The sequence below is a fragment of the Heterodontus francisci genome, chromosome 5 (genome assembly GCF_036365525.1).
Source record: "Heterodontus francisci isolate sHetFra1 chromosome 5, sHetFra1.hap1, whole genome shotgun sequence".
NCBI classification, from domain to species: Eukaryota; Metazoa; Chordata; class Chondrichthyes; order Heterodontiformes; family Heterodontidae; genus Heterodontus; species Heterodontus francisci.
In genome coordinates this window covers 60,227,539-60,254,213 of record NC_090375.1, presented here as the reverse complement: position 1 = coordinate 60,254,213, position 26,675 = coordinate 60,227,539, and the positions used below count along the sequence as shown (strand labels likewise).

The 26,675-nt window shown below is 42.8% G+C and overlaps 1 protein-coding gene across 11 annotated transcripts in view; it reads right to left on the bottom strand.

Moving 5' to 3' along the window:
* Positions 1 to 26,675, bottom strand: part of LOC137369872 (microtubule-associated protein 4-like) — a 546,551-nt gene that overhangs the window by 207,072 nt on the left and 312,804 nt on the right. For 10 of the 11 annotated variants that reach the window (XM_068031528.1, XM_068031524.1, XM_068031523.1 and 7 more), the window contains 5 exons: positions 24,955 to 25,080; positions 24,283 to 24,372; positions 20,321 to 20,431; positions 19,392 to 19,502; positions 2,617 to 5,352 (listed from right to left, as the gene is read on the bottom strand). In XM_068031528.1, the coding sequence (XP_067887629.1) occupies positions 2,617 to 5,352; positions 19,392 to 19,502; positions 20,321 to 20,431; positions 24,283 to 24,372; positions 24,955 to 25,080 (3,174 nt within the window). The remainder of the gene's footprint in view (positions 1 to 2,616; positions 5,353 to 19,391; positions 19,503 to 20,320; positions 20,432 to 24,282; positions 24,373 to 24,954; positions 25,081 to 26,675) is intronic. The other variant, XM_068031527.1, reaches the window with a different exon arrangement.

The window sequence follows — 26,675 nt, the reverse complement described above, 5'->3', positions numbered from 1 at the left end:
TCTACCTGAGAGCTGAACGTATTACACCACATCCTGATAATTATGTATTCTATAGTCTCTCAATTTTTATGTATTCAATAACTTAGTAGCACTTTTTCTGCAGTGGCACCACTATTTTTCTTTCGTAAGTTCATGCTGCTTTATGGATATTAAACCCTGGGAAAGCATGAAAGCATATATTTCTAAGGAGGAAACTAGCACCACCACCCCGGGAGAGCATGGAAATATGTGGGCAAGGAGTGAGGAGAATTTTTTTAACACAGAAAATTGTTATGATCTGGAATGAACCAACTGAAAGGGTGATGGAAGCAGGTTCAAGAGTAACTTTCAAAAGAGAAATGTATATATACTTGAAAAGGAAGAATTTGCATGGCTATGGGGAAAGAGCCAGGGAGTGGGACTAATTGGATAGCTCTTTCAAAGACCTGTTAAGGCACACTCCTTCTGTATCATATGATTCCATAATTCTGGAGGTGCAAGGTGCATCCCCAGGGGTGACAATACTTGTAGGAAGTCCCACAAGTTTAAACCCACTGCTACACGCCAGTCCATTAAGCCCACTCCTTTCAATACAAGCCCAGTATCTAAGATGCACAAGTTAAAGAGGAAACAAAAGAAACCAAAAATAGTAAAAAAAATTACACTTTGCCTTCAGGACACCTTCTTGTATTGCACATTGAAAGGGCTATGGTTTTGGATAAACAAAGGCTTTTAGAGGTTAAACCAGATCTAATCCTTCATGCGAATTTCAAGAGCAGGCCTCAATCCTTTTGTAATGGATTTTAAAATAAGTGCATAAGAAAAATTCAAGGCTAAGAAAAGGCCAGTAAGCCCATTAAGGTCATCCTCTACCATCTGAGAAACAGTGAAGTACAAAATTCTAATCTCTTCAAGTGTAAAGGCATTAAAGGAAATATACAAGGGAAATGGAAAATATCCAGCCACAAACACCTCAACCATGTGAGATCTATTAAACTCAGCCTATGTTAAGAAAAAGGTTAGAACATGAAAGATGCCCCATGGCACAAACACTACTCTGGTTGCTCGGCTTTAGGTCTGGCAAGTGATCAGATCTCCATGGATGAAATGGAATTTGCATCGCCCAGATACAACATTTTATCCTGAAGGTCAATTAAGCGACAAACCTGATTGATTCATCCAAACTGCTACTTACCAGACTCAGGAAAAATTACTTTAAAAAGGCATTAACTCTTTGCAGACTATTTTTATTGTTTTAAAGTATTAGGCTGTTGTAAAAACTTGCTGTGTCCCAAGGTTCTAGGTAATATTCAAACTATAAATAAATCTGTCTAAGTTGCTTTAGCCTAGACTGGTTATTTTTCACTTACTGAAAGTGATGGATGAATGTAGTAAGCCCTTCATGTATTTACCAGAGGTCAACACTGAACATGAGGCTGAAAGCTCAGGACAATGCCAGACTACCATGCCTGTGACAATTGTTTGCTCGAGCAATCCACTCGGCATTGAATGGATAGCCAAACTAGGCATCCCATTTTAAGCTTTTCCATTACATGAAAGTAGTTGTAGTGGGGCAATACAAAACGAATCCTGCTGCCCTGCAGCTCCCCCATAGTCCTATATCTTCCACTGATACAAACTTTTATTCAATTTTAGCTTAAAATTCAATTGTCTATGCTAAAAACTTCCAAGAACCTGCAATTTGTCCTAATCCCTCTTGTCACTCTGTGACAATTTTAAAATGATGATCCTCGTTAGTGACTCTTCAGTGAGTAAGTCATGCATGATTAGAGGGCAATTGTTGAACCAGGGCTTGCTAACCCAAACTCTGCAGAGTTCGGTTTATAGGAGACTCTGCTTTTGGGAAATGTCTTTGTGTGGTGAAGATGAAATAAGTGTTAGGGAAGAGCCCAAGCAGTAATACTTCCATTATCCCGATTAGAATTTTCATGGAATAATCTTTGTGTCAGACAACACTTCTGCATTGTCTACTAATATTTCTTCATTTAGTTATATTTTCTTATCTTCCCATCATTCACATGCCTGATGGCATATACTAATATATGTAAGTTTGGGGATTCCCGACTCGCCATCAAGGAACAGTGCCTGCAGTATGGCAGACAACCAAGGTTACACTGTATTCCCAAATACTGTTTTACTGGATGACTTTCCATTTTGGAAGACAGACATAATCTCAGCTTTCAATATCCAGGTATATAATATTCAGCTTAATGTGAGCACTTACCTTTCTTATTCTTCTCTTCCTCCTTTCCCCTCTTCCCAATGTAAACATGAATTTAACACCAGCACCTCAGCAACTGTTCCCAAAATTATTTTAAAACCAACCAACTGCCATGCAGTGGGTTATAAGGATATTTAGAAAACACAAGCGACTAGTTTCAGCCACAGAATGATTGCCGTTAGTAATCAATGGATTAGTTAAAAGTTCAAGAGAAATTGTGCATGCAAAATGATGGGTGCTTTAGTGAGGCATAAGGTAGATATCATGCTGTGCCATTCCAGTCAGTTCAAAATCCTGATGCCAGGATTCTGTAAATTGAAGCACGTGGGGGAGGAGAATGGGCGGGAGGGGGTGGGGGGGGGGGGGGTAGAGCTCTTATCATTGGTGGAACACACCTTCATCTTGACGAGGACTCTCATCCAGATGCCCCTGCTGATCAGACTGCACGTGTACATCTCCAATCTCCTCTGATTCAAGAGTTTTAACATCTCTCTGACGTTGGTTTGGGGCCTTCATAACCTTTGGATGCATGGAGGTCTTCAGGGCCCCATGCTGCTCAGGTGATGCTTTTGTTCCAGCATCTCTTTGTGAAGTACCTTTAGTGAATCCACGTTTTTGGAGAAATTTTGCTCCCCCTTCTTTTTTCAATGATGCCTTTGAACCTGTTCCCTGATCAGCATCCAGCAGTTTTGGTGCTTCGTGTTTCTGAGAAGGCAAAGTGACTCGGTCAGTGCACTCTGGAAAAATGAGATCATCTCGACATTCCAGAGGACTCTCCACTCTCTCCTTCACCTCAGCTGTTTGCTGCAACTCAGGGGGAACAGTTTCCTTGTTCCAACTATCCAGAGGACTCTCCACCATCTCCTTCACTTCAGACATTTGCTGCGACTCAGGGGGAGAAATTTCCCTGTTCCAACATTCCAGAGGACTTTCCACTGTCTCCTTCACATCTGACATTTGCTGCGACTCAGGGGGAGAAATTTCCCTGTTCCAACATTCCAGAGGACTTTCCACTGTCTCCTTCACATCTGACATTTGCTGCGACTCAGGGGGAGAAATTTCCCTGTTCCAACATTCCACAGGACTTTCCACCATCTCCTTCACTTCAGACATTTGCTGCAACTCAGGGGGAACAGTTTCCCTGTTCCAACTATCCAGAGGACTCTCCACTGTCTCCTTCACCTCAGATGTTTGCTGCGACTCAGGGGGAGAAATTTCCCTGTTCCAACATTCCAGAGGATTTTCCACCATCTCCTTCACTTCAGATGTTTGTTGAGACTCAGCGGGAACAGTTTCCCTGTTCCAACTATCCAGAGGACTCTCCACCCTCTCCTTCACTTCAGATGTTTTCTGTAACACAAAGGAAGCAGCTTCTTTGTTCCAACATTCCAGTGGACTCTCAACTAGGACTTTTAACTCAGACTTCTGATCCTCTTCAAGATAGACAATTTCACTACAGCAACACTCTAGAGGTGTATCAACTACCCCTTTCACTTCAGAAGTGTGTAAGTCAGGGGGAGTAGCTCCTGCACTCACTTGTTCCAGAGGAGTCTCTGCAATCTCCTTCACTTCAGATGTTTGCTTTGACCCAAGGGAACCTGTTTCTCTACTCACATGGTCCAGCGGGATCTGTGCCATCTCCTTCACCTCAGGTGTTTGGTTTGATTCAGAGGGAGTAGTTTCGCGATCCACAAGTTTTTGAGAGGTCTCTGTCATCTCCTTCGCCCCAGATATTTGCCCTGACCGATGGGGAATGGAATGTCTAGCCACATGTTCTAGAGAAGACTCTTCTATCTCTTTCATCTCAGGAAATTTCTTTGACTCAAGAGCAGAAGTTTCTCTACCTGCATTTTCTATAAGGGCATCTGCCATTTCTTTTACCTCAGATGTTTGCTGCAACTCAGGGGAAGTATTTTCTCTACCTCCATGTTTCAGCAGGGTCTCTTTCACCTCAGATGATGGCTGTGACCCAGGGACAGTAATTTCTCTACCCCCATGTCCTGCCATTTCATTCACCTCAGATGTTTGCTTTGACCCAAGGGAAGCAGATTCCCTATCTGTGTGTTCTAGATAAAGCCCTTCCATCTCCTTCAATTCAGCATATTCTATCCCACCAAATTCCAGAGGAGTCAGTGCTACCATGTTTACTTCAGATTTTTTCTGTGACTTGGGGGCAGTAATTTTGCCAGCCCATTGTTTTAGGGAAGGATCTACTACCTCTTCCACCTCAGATGTTTGAAGGGATTCAGAAGAGGTAACTTCTCTGCTCCAACAATCCAGAGGGTGATCTGTCCATTCCATTTCTGAGGTTGTCTCCACCCGTGGCTGGCTATCTGAATGAGCTGCCTCTCTTCTCTGGCTCCCTATAACTGGCCCTTCATGGCCCTCTGAAGTGGCTTTAGTGTTGTGCAATGGAGGATGCGACATTTCACTCTCTGAACTTCCAGATACCCAAATACTACTCTGGCTTGGTACACCATCCACCTGCTGTACTTTTACATGCATCCCCGATGCCTCCTTACATGCCCCCTCAGCACTCATGACATTTCCCTTACGCTCCCATGTCCCTTTTTCAGGGAGCCCTTCTATCCGCTGGTCAGAAATTATTTCTTTAGCTTTAGCCTGCATGTCCACTACAGGAACTTGGGCTCCTTTTGGATGTGAACGTTTTTTCTTTTTCTTTTTCTTCTCCACGGCCACTTTTGCTACTTGGGATTCTATCATTTGCGTGATTTCCATAACCTCTTCTGCAATCTTATCTTTCCCAGGGATCTGTTCAAACAGTGGAGCTTCTATAAGCGGGACAGCAACACTCGTGAGGGTTGAGGTGTTGTTCGTAAGTTCCGCAGCATCCATTGACAAGTCAAAGTTCCCGCAGGCTGGTGGAAATGGTTCTGTGGACGCAGGAAGTCTTGCGTCACAGTCCAACTTCGCCTGTTGGGGGGTGCTAGGTGAGCATTTTGTTGGTACTTGCAGTGGAGCATCAACTGCAACAGTGGTCTTCGTCATGTTTGAAACTAGTAAATGATCATCCAGTAAGCCAGCACTACTCAAAGCTGGGCCACAACGGTCTACAGGATGGAAAGATGTTTCAACTTGATTCAGGCCGATGAATGGCACACCAAATTCTTCTATGTACAAGGAAAAAATAGCAGCTAAATACAGCATCAAAGTTATCAATTCTCAAAACATTAATGTATTCAGCACTCAAATTTTTGCTCTCCTACTCAACTGCATATTCCCTCCCTTGTGGTAGGAGTAGTGGGGTGCCAGCACCTGGCATAATCTTTAAAATATAAATATAGGTAACACTAATAGGTAGAAGCACTGACTTCTGTAGTATTAAGCCACATAGGCTAGTAAGGTCCAGGTTCAATCCCTGGTCTGTAGCTAGTTCCTAGTTTCTGTTTAAGTGCCACTGTGTTGCAATTATTGGCTTCATAACCAAACACTCCTAATCACTGGACACCAGCTGAAGATAGAGGGGTGTTCGGTTGACTTGAGAGATACCAAAGAACAACCAACACCCATAGAACCTGAAATAGTTTTTTACACCTTCAGGAGAAGAGAGGGAAAACACAGATAAACAATTTTGCATTGGAGGAATACATAAAAAAAAATGCATCCCCCTTATTCAGAACTGAATTGCATAATTCCCCCTCCTGTCAATGTACCCTTTAATTTTTTTTTTGGAGTGCACAGCAGATTTGTTTAAGCACAGCCCCTTTAAACCTTTTTGTGCACCTGCGCATAAGCAGTAACTTAATGGAGTCTACTTGTGCATGGCCTGCGCAGGAACTTTCGGGTTGCTGTGCAGCCACGCGGCTTAAAGGGAACATTGCTCCCATCTTCGCATAGAATTTGCTTGTACTTATTGTGTTAAGGCACACAGACAACAGTAACTCTAAATATAATTGAACCTCCCATGCTACTTATTACCATAGAAATTGCCCTAGCTGAACCGATCAGAATCCTTGTCATCATTTATAACATATCCTAAGTGTTCCACTTGTGTAATCGAGATTTTCACCTTGATATGATATCCATACAAAAATCGCTGCATCAATTGCAGTAACATTAGCACTGACGTTCCTACCAATAAGTTTTTTTTTGCCACGATCTGTACCTTCCTTTCCTGAAAGAACAGACTCTGGCTGCAATAAAATACAGGGCATTGGCCAAGTGGCCATCCTCCACACCAGCCCATAGTTTTTGGCGGGGCTATGGAAACATCACAGCAGTGCCTGATCCTCTACTTGCCTAAAGTCCATACATACATGATTATACAGCAAGAGTTACTGGACAGTGAGTGTGAGTGGGAACCCTATTTGATTTTCCACTTCTAGCTTGGTCACTGAGGGCAACTGTACAGCTGCACCAACTGATATCAGCAAACACAAAGCAGAGGAGCCTCCTGGTCTATATCAGACACTATATTGGAGAGGAAGTGCATCCTAAACTAGTGAAAGTGAGATGAGTGATATGATGGATAAAAAGAAAATTTTAAATAAGTTTGTTAGACTAAAGGAGGACAAAGCATCACAGCCAGACAGATCCTGAGGGAAGTGCAGAAAAACATCAAGGCCCTAGAAATTATATTTCAGGGCTCTATTGTGAGTGGGTGTAGTATGCATTTTGAAAAAGGGAGTCAGTGTTAATCCAGGTAATTACAGGCTGGTTAATTTAACATCTGTGTTGAGAAAATTTAAGAGTCTCTAATTAAGGATGAAATCATAAAGAAAAAAAAAAATTATCCAGCACATATTTCAAAAGAAACTGTCATTTGTATAGTGCCTTTCATGACCTCAGGACATCCCAAAGCATTTTACAGCCAATTAAGTACTTTTGAAGTACAGCCACTGTTGTAACGTAAGGAAATTCAGCAGCCAATTTACACACAGCAAGGCCCCACAAACAGGAATGAAATTGATGATCAGAATATCTGTTTTAAATGTTGGTTGAGGGATAACTGTGGTGTAGACACCAGGGGAAGGAATCTGTCATTAAGGATAGAATGACTGAACACTTGAGCAAATATAAGCCGATCAGAGAGAGCCAACATGGCTTTGTTAAAGGTGATCATGCCTGACTGATCTAGTTGAATTTTTGAGGCGGTCACTAACAAGGTAGACAAAGGAGTGCCTACGGATGTTATCCAGACATTCAATAAGGTTTCACACATAAAATTATTGGCAAAACTGAACACTCACCAAATTGGAGGTAGCCTTTTCACTTGGGTTGGAAATTGGTTGGGAGATAGGAGAGAGAGAGTGGGGATAAAGGGGAGGTACTCAGATTGGCAAGATGGGAAAAGTGGTGATTCCCAGGGATCTGTTCTGGGGGCTCAACTTTTCACCATATTTATTAATGAATTGAATCAAGTTAAAGAAAGTTGTATATCCAAGTTTGCAGATGGCACTAAATTAAGAGGGACAGTAAGTAGTGCAGATGGGAGCAGGAAATTGCAAACAGTCATGGACAAATTACGGAGTGGAAAAAACTATGACGAATCAAGCTCAATGTGGGCAAATGTGAGGTCGTTCACTTTGGATCCAAGAAAGATATATTGGAGTATTTTCCAAATTATGAAAGACTAGGAAATTCAGAGAGCAAAGGGAATTGGGAATCCAAGTATACAAAAATTTAAAGTTAGTAGGCAGGTAGACAAGTAATTAAAAAGGTGAATGGAATATTGGCCCTTATCTCAAGGGGACTGGAGGAAGTTATACTTCAGCTGTACAGAGCCTTGGTCAGACCACATCTGGAGTACTGTGTTCAATTTTGGGCACCGCACCCCAGGTTGGATAAATTGGCCTTGGAGGGGTTGCTACGCAGATTCACCAGAATGATAATGGGGTTTAAAGGGTTAAATTATGATTGCATAATTTGTCTTGTATTCCCTTGATTATAGTAGATAGGACATTTCACTATATTAAAGGCACTATATAAATACAAGTTGTTGTTGATCTGATTGAGGTGTTTAAAATGTTAAAATGATTCAATAGGATAGATACAGAGAAACTATTTCCTCTGGTGGGGAAATCAAGAATGAAGGTAAATAATCTTAAAATTAGAACTAAGCCATTTCGCAGAGAGAACAGATTCAGATTGATAGTTTTTTAAAAATTAGGTAAGGGTATCAAGCTATATTGAGCAAAGGCAGGTAAATGGAACTGAGGTACAAACCATGAATCACATCTCATTTTCAAATCCCTCCATGTCTTCGCCCCTCTTTATCTGTGTAACCTTCCCCAGCCCTACAAGCCTTTGGGAATCCCTGTGCTCCTCTAATTCTAGTCTCTTGTGCATCCTCAATTTTAAATTGCTCCCACCACTGGAAGCCATACCTTAAGCTGCCTAGGTAGGTCCTAAGCTCTGGAATTCCCTCCCTAAACCTCTCCATCCTTCTACCTCTCTCTCTTCCTTTAAGAGGCTCCTTAAAATCTACCTCTGAACAAGCTTTTAGGCATCTGTCCTGATATCTCCTTTTGTGGCTTGGTACCAAAATTTGCTTGATAACACTCATCAAACACCTTGAAATGTTTCGCTGCATTAAATATGCTACATAAATATGCGGCACAGTGGCGCAGTGGTTAGCACCGCAGCCTCACAGCTCCAGGGACCCGGGTTCGATTCTGGGTACTGCCTGTGCGGAGTTTGCAAGTTCTCCCTGTGTCTGCGTGGGTTTTCGCCGGGTGCTCCGGTTTCCTCCCACATCCAAAGACTTGCAGGTGATAGGTAAAATTGCCCGTTGTAAATTGTCCCTAGTGTAGGTAGGTGATAGGGAATATGGGATTACTGTAGGATTAGTATAAATGGGTCGGCATAGACTCGGTGGGCCGAAGGGCTTGTTTCAGTGCTGTATCCCTAAATAAAATAAAAAAATTAAAGGCACTTACAAATGCAAGTTTTTTGCTGCTATTATGTAACTGAATGGCAAAGCAGGCTCAAGGGTTGACTGGCCTATTCAGGTTCCTATGTTCCTGTTCATATTTGAAATAATGCCATGAGATCTTATATGTCTGCCCGAGAGGGAAGATGGGCCCTCGGTTTAATGCCTCATCCAAGATAGCACCACTGACTGTGCAGCACTTCTTCAGTACTGTACTGAATTGTCAGCTTGGGTTATGTGCTGAAGTCTCTGGAGTGGGGTTTGAACCCACGATTGCCTAACAGATAATGTTAGCCATGGTTCATGGTAGCACAGTAGGGTCAAGTCCCATTTCAGACAAATCTAGGAGTTCTCCCTGGTGTCCTGGCCAATATTTATCCCTCAACGATCATCACTAAAACCAGATTATCTGGTCATGATCACAGATTATGGGGCAACATAATAGAAGTGTTTAAAGTTAGGAACAGATGAAACACAGTAGATAGCAGCAGATTCTTTCCAGTATTTTGAAGGGTGCAGAACAACAGGGCACAGATACAAGATTAAGCGTTTAGAATTTCTATGATTCTATAACAGAGATCAAGAAAACCATCTTCACACAAAGACTTGTGAGGTTGTGGGATTCCAGGGTTACTGGTTGAGGCAGAAATTATGTCAACACTCAAGATTAGATTGGATATGTAAATAAAGGAAATGGGGATAAAGGGATATGGTATCAGGACAGATAAATGTGGAGGGTAAACACCAACAGAGTGGCTGGACTGAATGAACTGCTTTCATGTTGTAACTTGTATGTAGTGTATTAGTGTCACATCGGATGCACTAAACCTACAATTTATTCAGGGGAAGGTTGGGCAGGTGAGATAGAGAGCCTAAAAACTGATAGAAAAATTGGAAGGAGTGGGATATAGATTTTCATTCTGCTTTACGCACTGTTTCCTAGTCAATGGGCAGAAATTAAACTACCTTGACATCTGCCCTTACCTCATCAAGCAATTAGCATCAAGCAAATAACAGTAAGACATATTGCAAATCAATTTATGACACAGACAAGTTGAGTGCTTATTATTTTAAAACAGAGGGGCACTCATCTAAACAGGTCAAACTTTAAAACCAAAATGAGTGATTGTCACTCCTCATCAGTCAAATGTGCTCTTGCCCCAGGCTGTAAAGGGGCACATTATGGTGCCCACTGCTTTCCCTCCCTTCCTGTGGTGCAGCAATACCCAGTTCATGTTCTGAAACTGCTGACTCAATGACCAAGCTAGCATAGCTTGCAGATTTCAACCTTCAACCATCATTTCTTGGCACAGCATATTGTAATGCTAACATACTGCATCACAAGCAATGACCTCTTCCACTCCACCTAACAATTTTCTCATTACTCCCTTGAGAGGTTGAGTCCTGCTGAGAATCTTTCTATACATTGGCAGCTTTCTAGTACATTATCCAGCACATCGCCATTCTGCACGTATTTCTGTTCAACAGTATTGCAGAAGGCATCACATCCATGCTGCATCTGACCTCATCAGATATCTACACCTGCACATACCTGCAGGGGTCAGTAACTTTATAGCAATGAGAAGAACAACCCAGGCTGATTTCTTTCTCCCTCCAGAAAGCTAAGACTCTATTGGCTCTACCGCAGGCCTGGCTGAAATTAGCTAACTCAACGCATAGTGGGGACCATCCAATCTGCGTGACTCAATATTGCACCTCGTGGTGCATTCGCCAACTGAACTCACTCTGCATATGCTCTGTGACACAACACTTTCTATTTAGTGACTGCAATGTATTGTGTGTTGTTGTAGTTGTAGCGTAGCTAGGGCATTGTTGATAAAGTCTCGGAGTCTGTATAAGGTCAGCTTATAACTTATTATTTACACATCTCTATTTACACTCTCTACAAGCCTCTCTAGCTAGCATCCTTCATGCTGCTACTCTCTTCTTCCCAAAGCCCATTACCATGTGACTATAACATCATATCTACAATGGGAGGGATTGCTCTCACTGTCTCCAACATTAACCCTTTCAGGCCCTTATACTACATCTCTCTCCCTTCCAAGTGTTTATCCATACATTTTCTTTATCATATATACATTCTTGACTTTACCGACTACCCTTTCTCTCCCCCCTCCGCCCCCCAAGTCTCTGACTTCACAGATTTAATTTGTTACGAGGTTTCACAACTCTCCCTGATCTTCTTCTAGACTGACTGGCTGATCCACAGTCTTTCTTGTATCATTGATGTAGTTTATTTTTACTAAGGATTGCAGTATCCTTTCGCTCTGAGTTTCTTCTTCTTCATCTGCTTCTTCCAAATAAATAATTGACTGTTGCTTCTGGGGAATAGGGATAATGTTTCTCCTATTTCTACATATGTTCCCTTCTGTTGTGTGTACCATATACAATCTCTGGTAGTTTTCATCTCTGTGGATTACAGTACCTTCCCTTTCTAGGTCCCGTATTTATGCGCTTTGGCCTTTTATTCAGTTTTGGTAAGTCTCTGGCACAAAATCTTTTGTTGTAATTTCGAGTTTGTTGCCTTCTATAAGAGTTTTCCTGGTCTCTTACTTTCTTATAGTCCCGGACATCGAATCTTGGAAGCAATTTTTTTGGCAACATAGGAAGTTGCATTCTTATCTTCCCGCCCATCAGTAACTCTGCAGGTCATAGTCCACACATCAACAGTGTAGATGGATAAATTAGAATTGAGGTTGGAAGGTCTTCATTCTTCTTCAGTAAGGACTTTATGGTTCTTAAACCTCTTTCCACTTCACCATTTGACTCTGGATAATGTTGTGAACTTGTGAGATGTTGAAATCCCATTCTTGTCACAAACTGTGTGAAATATTCATTTGCAAACTGTGGTCTGTTGTCTGACACTACTTTGTCAGGGATACGATGTGTCGCAAAGATGTCTTTTACAACTCTCATAACTGCTTCGCTTGTTGAATACTACCTTGCTTCTATCCATCTTGAAAAATAATCAATGATGTTTATGTAGGACTTTCCATTGAACATGAATAAATCCATGCCTAGATGTTCCCATGGTCTGGTCAGAAATTGAGTAGTTATCAGAGGTTCATGCTGTTCTGGTCTTTGTATTGCACAGATCTGGCAGTTCTGGATCACATTTTCGATGTCTTTGGATATTCCTGGCCACCACAGCCCTTGCTGTGCACTTCGTTATTCCCATGTGGCCTTCATGTAGACATTCCAAGATATCCGATCTAAGTGAACTGGGAATGACTAGTCTGTCATTATAAACTAGCAAATCAATGATTGCAAAGTATTTTCTATATTCAAAGAAAGTTTTCATTGTCTTCCCACTGGGACATTCTTGTGGCCACCCTTGTATGCAATACTGCCTTTTACGAATACATTCTTCATTGACTTTTTGAGCATGACAGATTTCTTTCAGTTTCTGTATACTTGCCAGCCATTGTTCTGTAGTATATTACGAATATGACTCTTTCTCGTCCACAAAATTCACATTTTGTTGTATTGGATGGTCAAGAGCAATCTCTTGATAGCACATCAGTGGATGTTTTTGTATCTTTCCCTGGACATATACAGTCTCATACATACATCTCATCAATCTTAAACTAAATCTTTGGATTCTTGGATGAATTTTTGCGATCTCTTTCTCATCCAATAAAGATACCAAAGGTTTATGGTCTGTCTCGATGACGACTCTCAATCCAACAATGTAATGAGAAAACTTCTCACATGCCCGTATGTCGGCAAGTGCTTCTTTTTCAATTACTGCATACTTTGTCTCCATCTCGGCAAATGCTGTGGATGTGTAGCATATGGGTCTCCGAGAACCATCAGAATGCTCCTGCCCTAACCCCGTGGAGGAGGCGTCTGCAGCTATCGTTGTTGGTAGCGTAGGGTTATAGTGTGCCAAGATGTGTGGTGATATGAGCATTTCTTTAATCTTCCAGAATTCTTGTGCTTGATGTTAACTCCAACACCATGCTTGATCTTTTTTGAGAAGTTGTCTTAGCAGTTCTGTTACCTGCACTAAATAAGGTAGAAATTTGGCTAATTCACCATTCCAAGGAATCTTTGGAGTTGTTGAATGGAAGTAGGAGTAGGGCATTCTGTAATGGCTCAAGTCTTCTGTGGGTCTGCCATTATACCCTTATTGCTTACTATGTGTGCCAAGAAACAAGTTGATTTCTTTGAGAATTCGCACTTCTCGTTCAATGTCAGCCCTGCATCTTGAAGCCGTAGTGAAACTGCTCGAACTCTTTGGTCATGTTCCTCTACTGACTGCCCATGTACCAGGATGTCATCCATGTGACAAATAACTCCCTTGAGCCCTTCTAAGATGTTTGACATAGACCTTTGGAAGATCTCTGGTGCAGAAGTTATCCCAAGTGGTAACCGACTGAAACAAAACCTTCCAAATGGGGTTATAAAGGTGGTTAGTAATTAGTTAGTAATCTTGAGGTCTCATCTAAGGGAACCTGCCAAAACCCACTACTGGCATCGAGCTTGGTAAATATTATGCTCTGAGACAATTTCGCCAAGATGTGGACATTGGATAAATTTCCCACGCCAATGCTTTGTTAAGTTGCGTTAAATCCACACAGATGTGGAGGGTACCATTTTGTTTTGGGACTGGAACCATACTCGAACACCATTCCGTTGGTTCCGTAACAAGAGAAATGACTCCCATCCTGGTCATCTCTTCCAGCTGGTCTTGAACTTGGCTCATCAATGGGTGTGGTATCGTTCTGGGTGTAAAGATACATACTGATCTGGCATCTTCTTTAAATGTGATTCGATACTGTCTTCAGTCTACCTAGATCTGAGAAAAATTTTGGATCATCTGCCCATGTGCCAGTGGCTGTTTGACTTCATTAATCTTCTGGATCAGATACAGGTCTAAGCACGCTTTTCTGCTTAACAGGGAAAATTCTTGGTTTTGCAAGACGTATAGGGTTTCCATAATATGTCTCCCTCCCTGTTGAAGCTTTCACTTTCAGTTAGTTCCCACCTGGACCATACAACTATATGCCCACCGGTCGTAGGCAATGTCTCATCAACCATGGCTCTTGGTCAGACAGAACTGAGACACTAGCACCTGTGTCCAGTTTGAAATTCGTTAGCTGTCCATTTATGTAGATGGCCGCTGTCCAAGCCCTTGATTTGGGTAATTAATTTCTCCTAGGAAATCTCCTGGTTCCTTTTCTGCTGGAGGTTGATGCACTTCATTCACTGCTCATCGTGTGAAGGTCTTTTGCTTTCCAATTTTGAATGAAAAGGTCTTGCTGTGGCACATTTTTCCATAACGCCCAGTCTTTTTACAGTTGAAACATTCCGTGTAACTAGCAGGACACTGGTCCTATCTGTGGGTCTTCCTGGCTCCACAACGCTGGCACAGTTTCCCGGTGTCACGCACCTTCTCACCTGTGTGTGTCTTCTTCTCTATAGATTACCTCTCCATCTTTGGCTTCAAGATCTGTACAGTCACTGGATGTCTTCTAATCCAAGGCTTCTCTTCAGCCCACATAATGGCTCTTTTTCAGTCTACTCTCAATCATCAGTAAAGTGATGGAAGGTGTCATCAACAGTGCTATCAAGCGGCATTTGCTCAGCAATAACCTGCTCAGTGACGCTCAGTTTGGCCACTCAGCTCCAGCCCTCATTACAGCATTGGTTCAAACATGGACAAAAGAGCTGAACTCAAGAAACATAGAAACATAGAAAATATGAGCAGGAGTAGGACACTCGGCCCTTCGAGCCTGCTCCACCATTCATTATGATAATGGCTGATCATCCAATTCAGTAACCTGTTCCCGCTTTCCCCCCAGGGAAAGAAGTGTGAGTGACTGCCCTTGACATCAAGACAACATTTGACCGAGTATGGCATCAAGGAGCCCTGGCAAAACTGGAGTCAATGGAATCGGGGGAAAACTCTCCACTAGATGCAGTCATATCTAGTGCAAAGGAAGATGGTTGTGGTTGTTGGAGGTCATTCATCTCAGCTCCAGGACATCACTGCAGGATTTCCTCAGGGTAGTGTCCTAGGCCCAACCATCTTCAGCTGCTTCATCAATGATCTTCCTTCAATCATAAGGTCAGAAGTGGGGTTGTTCGCTGATGATTACACAATGTTCAGCACCATTCGCTACTCCACAGATACTGAAGCAGTCCATGCAGAAATGCAGCAAGACCTGGACAATATCCAGGCTTGGGCTGATAAGTGGCAAGTAACATTCACGCCACATAAGTGCCAGGCAATGACCATCTCCAACAAGAGAGAATCTAACCATCTCCCGTTGACATTCAATGGCATTACAATCGCTGAATTCCCCACTATCAACATCCTGGGGGATACCATCGACCAGAAACTGAACTGGAGTAGCCATATAAATACCGTGGCTACAACGTCAGAGGCTAGGAATACTGCGGAAAGTAACTCACTCCCTGACTCCCCAAAGCCTGTCCACCATCTACAAGACACAAGTCAGGAGTGTGATGGAATACTTTCCACTTGCCTGGATGGGTGCAGCTACAACAACACTCAGGAGGCTCGACACCATCCAGGACAAAGCAGCCCGCTTGATTGGCACCCCATCCATAAAGATTCACTCCCTCCACCACCGAGGCACAGTGGCAGCAATGTGTACCATCTACAAGATGCACCGCAGCAACGCACCAAGGCTCCTGAGACAGTACCTTCTAAACCCGCGACCTCTATCACCTAGATGGACAAGGACAGCAGATGCTTGGTAGCACCACCACCTGCAACTGCCCCTCCAAGCCACACATCATCCTGACTTGGAACTATATCGCTGTTCCTTCAATTCCACTGGGTCAAAATCCTGGAACTGAATGCCTTCCCAACAGCACTATTGGTGTACCGACACCCCAAGGACTGCAGCGGTTCAAGAAGGCAGCTCACCACCACCTTCTCAAGGGCAATTAGGGATGGGCAGTAAATGCTGGTCTAGCCGGCTGCGCCTACATCCCAAGAACGCATAAAAAAATTTTTCAAATCTATTCTGTCTTCGGACTCCTGCCTGTCGTACGATCGGAATTGCCTTCTCGAGTGCGAGGTATTCTTTCGACTGTAAGAGAGCTGATAAAGACTCATCAGCTATTCCCACAACTACTCGGTCCCTTATCAGTTCGGCCCTCAATTCACCAGTCACATCCCTCGGCCAATCTGTACAGATCATATAGAAAAGAATCTACGGATTCGCCTATCTTCGGGACTTGCTTGAGCCTCAAATTTATCAGAAGCCTCGTTTATTCCTTGCCTCACAATCACTTGACCCACAACTGCACCTGTACAGTATAAAAGGGTAATTACTTGTTCCGCCTCTGATTTAGTATGCAGCTGGGAAGCTATCCGAAATCGTAGGAATCTTTTTCTCCATCAGGACAAATTTCATACCTGAATGGGTCTTTCCTGATCATGGAAGCTTTCAGGCATTCTAAATTTCGAATCCATTTTGTTTTCCTAGGCTTTGCTAGGCTTTTTAGGATGTTCCCCTTTCTTTTTAAACCGTTTTGACTTTAATGGAGGTGTTCGCGCTCTTTCTGGGAGTTTCCCACGCTTTATCTCCATGGTCTGGTTGAGTAATGGCTGCTGACTCCGCCCGACTCCCAAGTTGCCTTTCCGCTAGAGGTCGGACTCTCTCCCTGTTTAGCAACCCTGTGCACCATTATCCAACAATGTCCCCTTTTAAAATTCTCTCACCCGATCCTGGACCAGCACCCAGCACTGTGATTTGGAACCCGATCGCTGGACGTGGATGTTTTGTTGCAGACTATCACGCTTCTGTGGTGCAGGCTGAATGCCTGCACTGCTGACTCTCTGACTGTCCGCATCTTCTTCGGCTATGGAGCAGCTCTGGTGTTCTTTGCAGTCTCCAAACGAGATCTGCTGTTCCCTTGGCCCTACTTCACGAGGTAAGGTGTTTTCAGAACTTTCTGGTCGTTTTAATCGACGTTGTAGTTGTAGCATTGCTATGGTGTAGTTGATAAAACCTCAGTCTGGATAATGTCAAGTAACAATACTTATATTATTTACACATCTCTATTTGCATTCTCCACAAACCTGTCTAGCTAGCACCCTTCATGATGCTACTCTCTTCTTCCCAAAGCCCATTACCATGTGACTATTACATTATTACTGTGGGAGGGGTTGCTCTCAGTGTCTCCAGCATTAACCCTTTCAGGTCCTTATACTATACAATGGACCATTAAAGAGAACGTCAGTTCTGCTGTAGATTTGTTTGAAAGTTGCTTTTAAAAGAAGCCTAGGTCATGGTGTCAATTCAACTCAAACTGAGCTAAACAGAAACCTGAACAATGAATGTTTTGACAAGAGGAGAGTTTAAATTAAAGTCATCCCATTGTTCAACTCAATGACGAGGCTTGTTGGAAGCCAAGGAAACAGGCACTCCACAGTGAAAACTACAATCCTACTAGAACAGTTAGCTTTCTCATTTGTATCTCATATTAATATGCATTCAAAATGTCAGATCTCTTCAACCAGCCTGTTTTCCTGATATCCTTGCCATCCATTTCTCTAAACACCAGCACCCAACCCCCCCCCACCCCACCGCCCTCAAAAAAATGAGAAATCTCTCCCTAACCACTCTCTTATGTCGTACAAATTGCCATTTACAGGAACAAGACGACGACATCGGACCCAGAAGCCCAGAGTTTAGTCAAAATGTCTTCTCTCCCCTCCCCTTTAAGATCATGTCTCTTTGATTGGATCCTGTCAGACAGAAGAACTGCTTCCCCATGCATTTGTGAGCAGTGGTCATAAATCATCATTCATTTAAAAGTGACAGCGTGCCTCATGTTACACTTGCCTTCAGCAAAGATTCGAAAGTTGCAACATACAAGGCTCGAGTCACTACATCAATTATTATATAGAGCATTGCAGTCAATTATCACAGAGTGAAGGGAGAGGTAAAAGAGGGGTGCTGAAAGGACAATAAATCCTACAGGATCAAAAATTGAGCAGTTTTATAAATATCACCTCAACCCTCAGAAGTACTGGTTTGTGCCTCATAACTGAATTAAGAGTATGTTAGCTTGTGTAATGTACAGAAACGCGAGTGTTGAGGTATCTAGTAAAGTATCCATGCTGGTTGTGGATGTATCATTCGGCTCCCCTCCAATACCTGAGCTTGTGTATCACACTTAGTTCATAAGTGATATTAGAAATTATTTTATTGACAAATGATACAAGGAGTTTCTACTTTTATTTTGCTCTTAGGACATGGGTGATGCTGGTTGGGTCACATTTATTGACCTGAGAAGGTGCTGTGGAGTCAACCATCTTGTGTTCCTGGAGTCACAAGCAGATTAGACTGGGTAGGGGTGGCAGATTGCCTTCCTTTCAGGACACTAGAAAAGAAGTTGTGTTGTCACAGCAATCCAGCTAGCATCAGTAATGGTGATCATGAAACTACTGCATATTGTAATAACCCATCTGGTTCATTAGTGCCCTTTAGGGAAGAAAATCTGCCATTTTGGCCTATATGAGGTTCTGGACCCAACCAGCAATGGGGTTGACTCTTAACTGCCCTTTGAAACAGCCTAGCAAGACATGCAGTTAGGGATGGGCAATAATTCCTGGCCTTGCGAGTGATGTCCACATTCCATGAATGAATTTGAAAAAAACTAATATACCAAACCTTATTGTAATAGCAAGTTCTCTAACTATACTGAAAAAAAGAACATTACGCAGTAAAGCAACTGAATGCACTGTTTTAACCTGGGCCTGTTGCACTCCACATTCTTTATATCCTGCACAGCACCCCCACATAAACCAAAGAACTATTGCGATATTATCTCAGCTGGTATCTTGATTTCTCTTATTCCCTCCAAATGTTTTCCCCTCTTCTCCAGAAGGCAAGCACTCCTTGCTGGGGTACAGCTCTCAGAATATTGTTATTGTTGGGTTACATTGCCCTAGTGACCATTCTTCATGTGTGAGCCCGGGCAGCTAGTGCCTTTAGGCAAAATCAATTGCGGGAATATTGCAGCCAAGCTCTGATCATTTGTGCACTTTATCAGGGGTCACTGGATAATCATCAGAGCAGGAACTTTGGTTGATAACCCTCTCCTAATACAACTGCAACTCTAACTGCTGTTCTGGCTGGGAATAGTTAACTCAGCACAAACATGGGATTGAACCAGGATCCTTCTGATATGTATGACTCAGCACCAGACTTACCCACAAAGCTACCGGTGAGCTCTAAGTAATGCTGCATGTTAAATTCCGCTGCCTACCTGCTACGTGCTCCATGCGCTCCTGAGCTGGTGTCGGTGGCAACACAGTGCTCGCTGCCTCTTTTTCCAATAGCTTTACTTCATCCATCAGATTCCCTGTAGGCTCTGTAACTAACAACAGAATGGTAGTCTTACATAAAAGTCTTTTCAAATCATTTTTGACTACATATAAAAAGAAAAGTGAGTTAGTGATGTAATTACCAACTTTGCTTAAAAATATAGAAGTTTACAGTGCAGGAGGCCATTCAGCCCATTGTGTCTGTGCAGCTATCTATTAGAGCAATCCAAAACTAATTCACTGTAGAAAAATATACAATGGCCTCTGCCTCAAACCCCACTCTGTGGCAAAAGCATTCCAGGCTCCAACCACACTTTACATAGTGAAAGTTCTCCCAACCCCTCCTCACTCTTGTATTGACAATTTAAAAATGATGGCCCCTAGTCATTAACACCATGATCGGTGCTTGTTTAATATCAACAACAATGCTTGTTTAACATCAACAGCAATTAATTTTTTCTAAAACAAAGTAGAAGCAGATTATTAGGAAGGCAAGAGAAATCACAGCAATACTTAATCCCTTCCTCACCCAATATCTACACACACTTTTGCTATTATTTGATGGGTAATGGGAGCATTAATCCCAGCTTTCCTTAGACAGAAATGCCGGGTCCAATTGCAGCACCCCTGCTGTTACCAACAGAAATCAGAAAACACACAGATCAGTGATTTTCATTATCTGTACTAGTCAGTTTCACAAATCAGTTGAAACTCCAAATAAATCACCATGTAATCCATAGAAGTTAGTTTTCAATCATTTGGAAATTTGAACCACTTGAAAGCCTCCAGAGCTCTTCACCCCAAAATAAGTACTGATTCAGAAAAGATTTCTATAATGCAGACATACTTGCTGCAATTACATTCTACCTACTTGATTCCTGCTCTGCCGGTGAAAGTGTGGTGCTGCTGTTTGTTACTTCCTCCTGATTAACCCAAAGGTCGTCTTCAAATGCTAAGGGTGCTGTAACTACAGCCATGGAATCTGCACAAGCACAATAAAGATTTGTAAGTCAAAAGAAAAGTAAAATGCGACTGTACCAGAGCCCTCTTTCATATGTCATTGGGAGGTACTGAGCAATGCAGACCAAATGACCCTGGTTCAATCCCTGCTCTGTCCTAAGTAGATGTAATCCAGCAGAGTTGGACATTACAACTGCCCCCTCCATCCTCAAGCTTCAAAAGGGGAATTTAAAAAATAGTCACAATCCCCACTTGCAACCACCATCCAGCAACCTTACTGGAAAATGTGTGTTCATACATATGTATACAGTGATGAAAGATTGAGCTTGCTTCAATACCATCCATGGTCAGATAACCTGACACTTACAATCTGGGCTCATATATGAAGAATGGTCACTTGGGCAAAGTGCTGGTGGGATGCTTGTGGTTCTGGAGTAGTATCCCAGAGGCATTGGGTGGAATTTTATGCTCTCCCCCGTGGCGGGTTTGGAGGCGGGGAGAGCATAAAATCGAGTCAGATGGTGGCGGGGGACCCCATCACCATCCTGCTTCCGCGAAAATTTAGTCCGGGGCCTAAAGGTCTGTGAATGGCCTTCCCGCCCCGCCAATTGAGGCCCTTAACTGGATAATGAATCCCTAATTAAGGGACTTTTCCCACCACAATTAGCTGTGCGGGAAGGGGGGGGGGGGGGGTGGCGGGCCTGGCATTGGTGAGTGGGGGGGAAAGAGACTCACTAAGGGCCTCCCCCGCCCTTGCTGCCAATGCCCACCCCCCCCCCCACCCAGCAAGACCCCTCCTGCCCTGACCCACCTTGTCCCTGGTTCCAGCACCGCTTCTCAGTGTCTGGTCGCTGCAGATACATCAGCAGCCATCGCTTCCACATTGCCATTGCCACGGCTGGCCAGCAGCTCCGCAAGGCTGGGACTTCCGGCGACGGAGTCCTAAACCATACGGAAGGCTCGCCACTGTCCAGTTAAATGCCTGATTGGCACTAAATTCAGTGGGCCTTCCATACAAGAACTGACGCGGGGATCTCGGCGTCAGTTTCCCCCGACGTCAAGACCTCTGCCATTAGCACAAAATTCCACCCATCATCTTTGGGAATCAGTGAAAAATAGGAGACTAGCTTACCAATCTATCCAATGTCCCCACCTTCCATTCTGCCACATATGACAGCCACAAGTTCAGAATGGTTCACTATGGTACAGGGATAGAAGCAAATAGCAGGGACATTTTCACTCCAAAGGGTAGAGTTGTGGAATAAGTTACCATGGAAGACAGCTGGAGCAGATAATAGAAAAGTGTTCAACAGCCTTTTACTGATCTCGCAAAAGTTGTTGCAGCCTGAGCTCCAACCTTGGTCTTCTCACTGGGGACCCAGCACTTTAACAATGCTGCCAAGGGTGACAGAAAGGGATTGATTTTTTTAAAGTTCATTTTGAAATCAGTGCTTTTAAGTACAAGCCCTGTGAGGGTGTGGAATTATCACTGAAAAAGCTAGTTTACAAGTCAAGGCCTATAATTCACACACCAAATATGAAAGAAAATGAGGGAAATCACAGAGCAGTAGCTGGATGATGCCAAGCTTGGTTTTTAAGAGCCTGAAACAAGAGGAAAGAAAAGCATGGAAAGGAGCACTGACTACAGCAATATTCGTGAAATAGGCAGAGACAAGCAAGATTGAAATTAGAGCAGTGGATGATGACTTGGAAGCTAAAAGTGAGAGGAATCACCTTACAGACAAGCTTTGTGTAGTTGGTGTGGAATCATAGGAGATAGGGGAAGTGTTAAATGAATATTTTGCGTCAGTATTTACAGTAGAGAAAGAAAATGTTGTCGAGGAGAATACTGAGATTCAGGCTACTAGGCTAGATGGGATTGAGGTTCACAAGGAGGAGGTGTTAGCAATTTTGGAAAGTGTGAAAATAGATAAGTCCCCTGGGCCAGATGGGATTTATCCTAGGATTCTCTGGGAAGCTAGGGAGGAGATTGCAGAGGCTTTGTCCTTGATCTTTATGTCGTCATTGTCGACAGGAATGGTGCCGGAAGACTGGAGGATAGCAAATGTTGTCCCCTTGTTCAAGAAGGGGAGTAGAGACAGCCCTGGTAATTATAGACCTGTGAGCCTTACTTCGGTTGTGGGTAAAATGTTGGAAAAGGTTATAAGAGACAGGATTTATAATCATCTTGAAAAGAATAAGTTCATTAGCGATAGTCAGCACGGTTTTGTGAAAGGTAGGTCGTGCCTCACAAACCTTATTGAGTTTTTCGAGAAGGTGACCAAACAGGTGGATGAGGGTAAAGCAGTGGATGTGGTGTATATGGATTTTAGTAAGGCGTTTGATAAGGTTCCCCATGGTAGGCTATTGCAGAAAATACGGAAGTATGGGGTTGAAGGTGATTTAGAGCTTTGGATCAGAAATTGGCTAGCTGAAAGAAGACAGAGGGTGGTGGTTGATGGCAAATGTTCATCCTGGAGTTTAGTTACTAGTGGTGTACTGCAAGAATCTGTTTTGGGGCCGCTGCTGTTTGTCATTTTTATAAATGACCTGGAAGAGGGTGTAGAAGGGTGGGTTAGTAAATTTGCGGATGACACTAAGGTCGGTGGAGTTGTGGATAGTGCCGAAGGATGTTGTAGGGTACAGAGGGACATAGATAGGCTGCAGAGCTGGGCTGAGAGATGGCAAATGGAGTTTAATGCGGAAAAGTGTGAGGTGATTCACTTTGGAAGGAGTAACAGGAATGCAGAGTACTGGGCTAATGGGAAGATTCTTGGTAGTGTAGATGAACAGAGAGATCTTGGTGTCAAGGTGCATAAATCCCTGAAGGTTGCTACCCAGGTTAATAGGGCTGTTAAGAAGGCGTATGGTGTGTTAGCTTTTATTAGTAGGGGGATCGAGTTTCGGAGCCACGATGTCATGCTGCAGCTGTACAAAACTCTGGTGAGACCGCACCTGGAGTATTGCGTGCAGTTCTGGTCACCGCATTATAGGAAGGATGTGGAAGCTATGGAAAGGGTGCAGAGGAGATTTACTAGGATGTTGCCTGGTATGGAGGGAAGGTCTTACGAGGAAAGGCTGAGGGACTTGAGGTTGTTTTCGTTGGAGATAATCAGAGGGTTAGATAGGGTGGATAGTGAGAGTCTTTTTCCTCGGATGGTGATGGCAAACACGAGGGGACATAGCTTTAAGTTGAGGGGTGATAGATATAGGACAGATGTCAGAGGTAGTTTCTTTACTAAGAGAGTAGTAGGGGTGTGGAACGCCCTGCCTGCAACAGTAGTAGACTCGCCAACTTTAAGGGCATTTAAGTGGTCATTGGATAGACATATGGATGAAAATGGAATAGTGTGGGTCAGATGGTTTCACAGGTCGGCGCAACATCGAGGGCCGAAGGGCCTGTACTGCGCTGTAATGTTCTAATGTTCTTTTCCCTATATATTGCCCAGATGTGCAAGGAAGTTGCTAGAAGAAGCTCCAAGGTATGGCAGCAGTATTAAAGTTACAACAGATTTGGGTTTAAAGAGTATTAAAAGTTCTTGATGAGAAAATAAACTTTTAGCATGAAAGAGAGAACAGAGTTTCTTACAGATAGCTTCAAGATTGAAGGAGATGTGGGAGCTCCATCCGAGGCAAGTCAAGGTGGTGAGACTAAAAAGAACATTAGAAGAAGCTGCTCCAAGGGGAAGCCTTCAAAGGTTAAGAGATTGTAGCAATTTGTTCAACTTGTGTTGAGAAATGAAGAAACTGATTTTTTCAAGAACTGGAAAAAACAAGGCACTTTGACTAATACCCAGGTAAGCTAGGTACCATCAAGCTCTGCTGTAGCAAGTCAAATACACTAAGTTCACTCTAATATTCGCCCCTTTATACCTGTGGTTTGGCACATGGAATCAAGCATTTGTTCTTGAGGAGCAGCCATTTCTTCAAAAGGAAGCTGGGCCAATTCTGGGTTTTCCTTTTCTTCAGGTTGCCGAAGGGGGAAATTATGCTCCATTAAAATATAGACAACTCAATATGATTATCATACAAAAAATACAACAGATATGAGCAGCTCAATGTGCAGTGGATTTTCACCTTGGAATAACAGATGATCTCTTAGTGGGTCCTCCACTGGCTTGGCTTTTTAAAAAATTAAACAGTGATGACACTTCAAAAGTACTTAATTGGCTGTACAGCACTTTGATTTTCTGAGGTCATGAAGGCGCTTTACAAAGTTCTTTCTTCTTTACTGCATGGTGTAGTACTGAACAATACAGATCAGAAAATTTAACACCCACTCTGCACTCATTCTGCTGGTCTCAGCTGGGAACAGCAGAGGAACAGGGAAAAGTAGAGGACTGGAAAAGACTCCGCAGTCCATCTAGCCAGGTCTAAATACTAATACCCTGAGATCAGTCACTCCCTCAAATATTTATCTATTCATCTAATTCTCCCTTAACCATTACCACATTATGCACCTCCATAAACTACCTTTTTCTCCTTTCCCTGCAAATGAAAAAATTGCATTTGTGACTCTAAAGTTCAAGACTCTAGGATCCTTACCAAGAAGGCCAAAGGGAAGCTCTGTTCTCATCTGTGCTGAAGGTGACCTTGTCTCCATTACTGTCCCTTCTACGTAATTACCACCAAAAGACAGCAGTTCCACACCCAATGGCATCTTGCGTATTTCTGAAAAATAAAAGCACCGCACACAAGAGTTAAAAGTTTACCACGATGTCCTATTTCTCAAAGCACTGCTGATAAAAGTCACGTCTTATCATTATAAACCTAATTTTGCTTCCTGTTTTTATCTTCACTCCTCTCCTGAAGATCCTGCTGGGGTACAGTTCCACAGTACTGGTGGCCTAATCAGGCTTTACTGGCAAACCTCCATAACTGAATAGTTTATTGACTAATAAGCTCACATACGAAAAACGGCAAGGCACCAAAGGACAATTGGTGACTGAGTCAGCCCTGAGGCAAAACAGTAACAAAAATATTGGGGAGAAAGTGAAAAGCTGCTACAGTGGATTAAGAATTGCCCACACACAGTAAATTGCTATCAATGCTGTGGATCTGCTTGGAGACAGTAGGGCCTTTTCTCTTTACTATCTGCATTAACGACTTAAATGAAGGGGTTTGGGAAAGTTTGAGGAGAAAAAACAAACATCTGTGTTAGTTTTAGGACTGTGCAGAAGGCTAAACAATTCAAGTAACTTTTATGTGTCAGTCATGGCTCAGTTGGTAGCACTGTTGCCTCTGAGTCAGAAGTTGTGGGTTCAAGTCCAACTCCAGGACTTGAGCACAAAAATCTAGGCTGAAACTCTTGTGTAGTACTGAGGGAGTGCTGCACTGTTGGAGGTGCCATCTTTTGGATTAAACTGAGGCCCTGTCTGCCTTCTCAGGTAGACGTAAAAGATTTCATGATGCTATTTCGAAGAACAGCAGGGGAGTTATCCGTGGTATCCTGGTCAAAGTTGATCCCTCGATCAAAATCTCAAAAACAGATTATCTGGTCATTATCACATTGCTGTCTATGGGCGTTTGCAGTGCACAAATTGGCTCATGTGTTTCCTGCATTACAACAGCAACTACACTTCAAAAGTAATTCATTAGCTGTAAAGCACTTTGAGATGTCCAGTGATCGTGAGAGGCACTACTCAAGTGCAAGTCTTTCTTTCTTCCAACATGTTTAGGGAATGGGTTTCAAGTTTGGCAAATGGTATTTAACTTACACTAGTGCATTACTATGCATGGGGTCAGGACCAATACTAAGCACACACACACCTCTCAGGAACACATCTGAAAATTGTGATGAACAAAAAAGTTCATAGTTCACAACGCTCAAGGTTTCTGAACAATGCAGAAAACTATAGCTAAAGCAAACAAGTGTACTGGGCTGCATTCAGAGGCCCATCAATTAAAATATCAGACATGAAGGACATTGCACAACATTAAAGCACATTAGTTCAAGTGTTTGTTCATTATATGTTGGTACCAGCATGTTAAATAAACTAAACAACAAAATCAAGATGCAGTGCTTGTCTTTAAATGGTGATTAGCAGAGACTAGATGTGTGCAAAGTAATTTAATATCAGGGATTGTCTTTGTGTATTTTTGGCTCCACATAAAAAGTGCAGCCATTGGTGCTCTTTGTAGCAAAAACAATGAATTGGAAGCCAAAAGTTTTAATTCTTGTATTTATAACATCTGCCACTTTAAGAAGCTCGAAATGTTTTACACAATTAAGTACTTTTGAAATGCAAACGTGGCAGTTATTATTC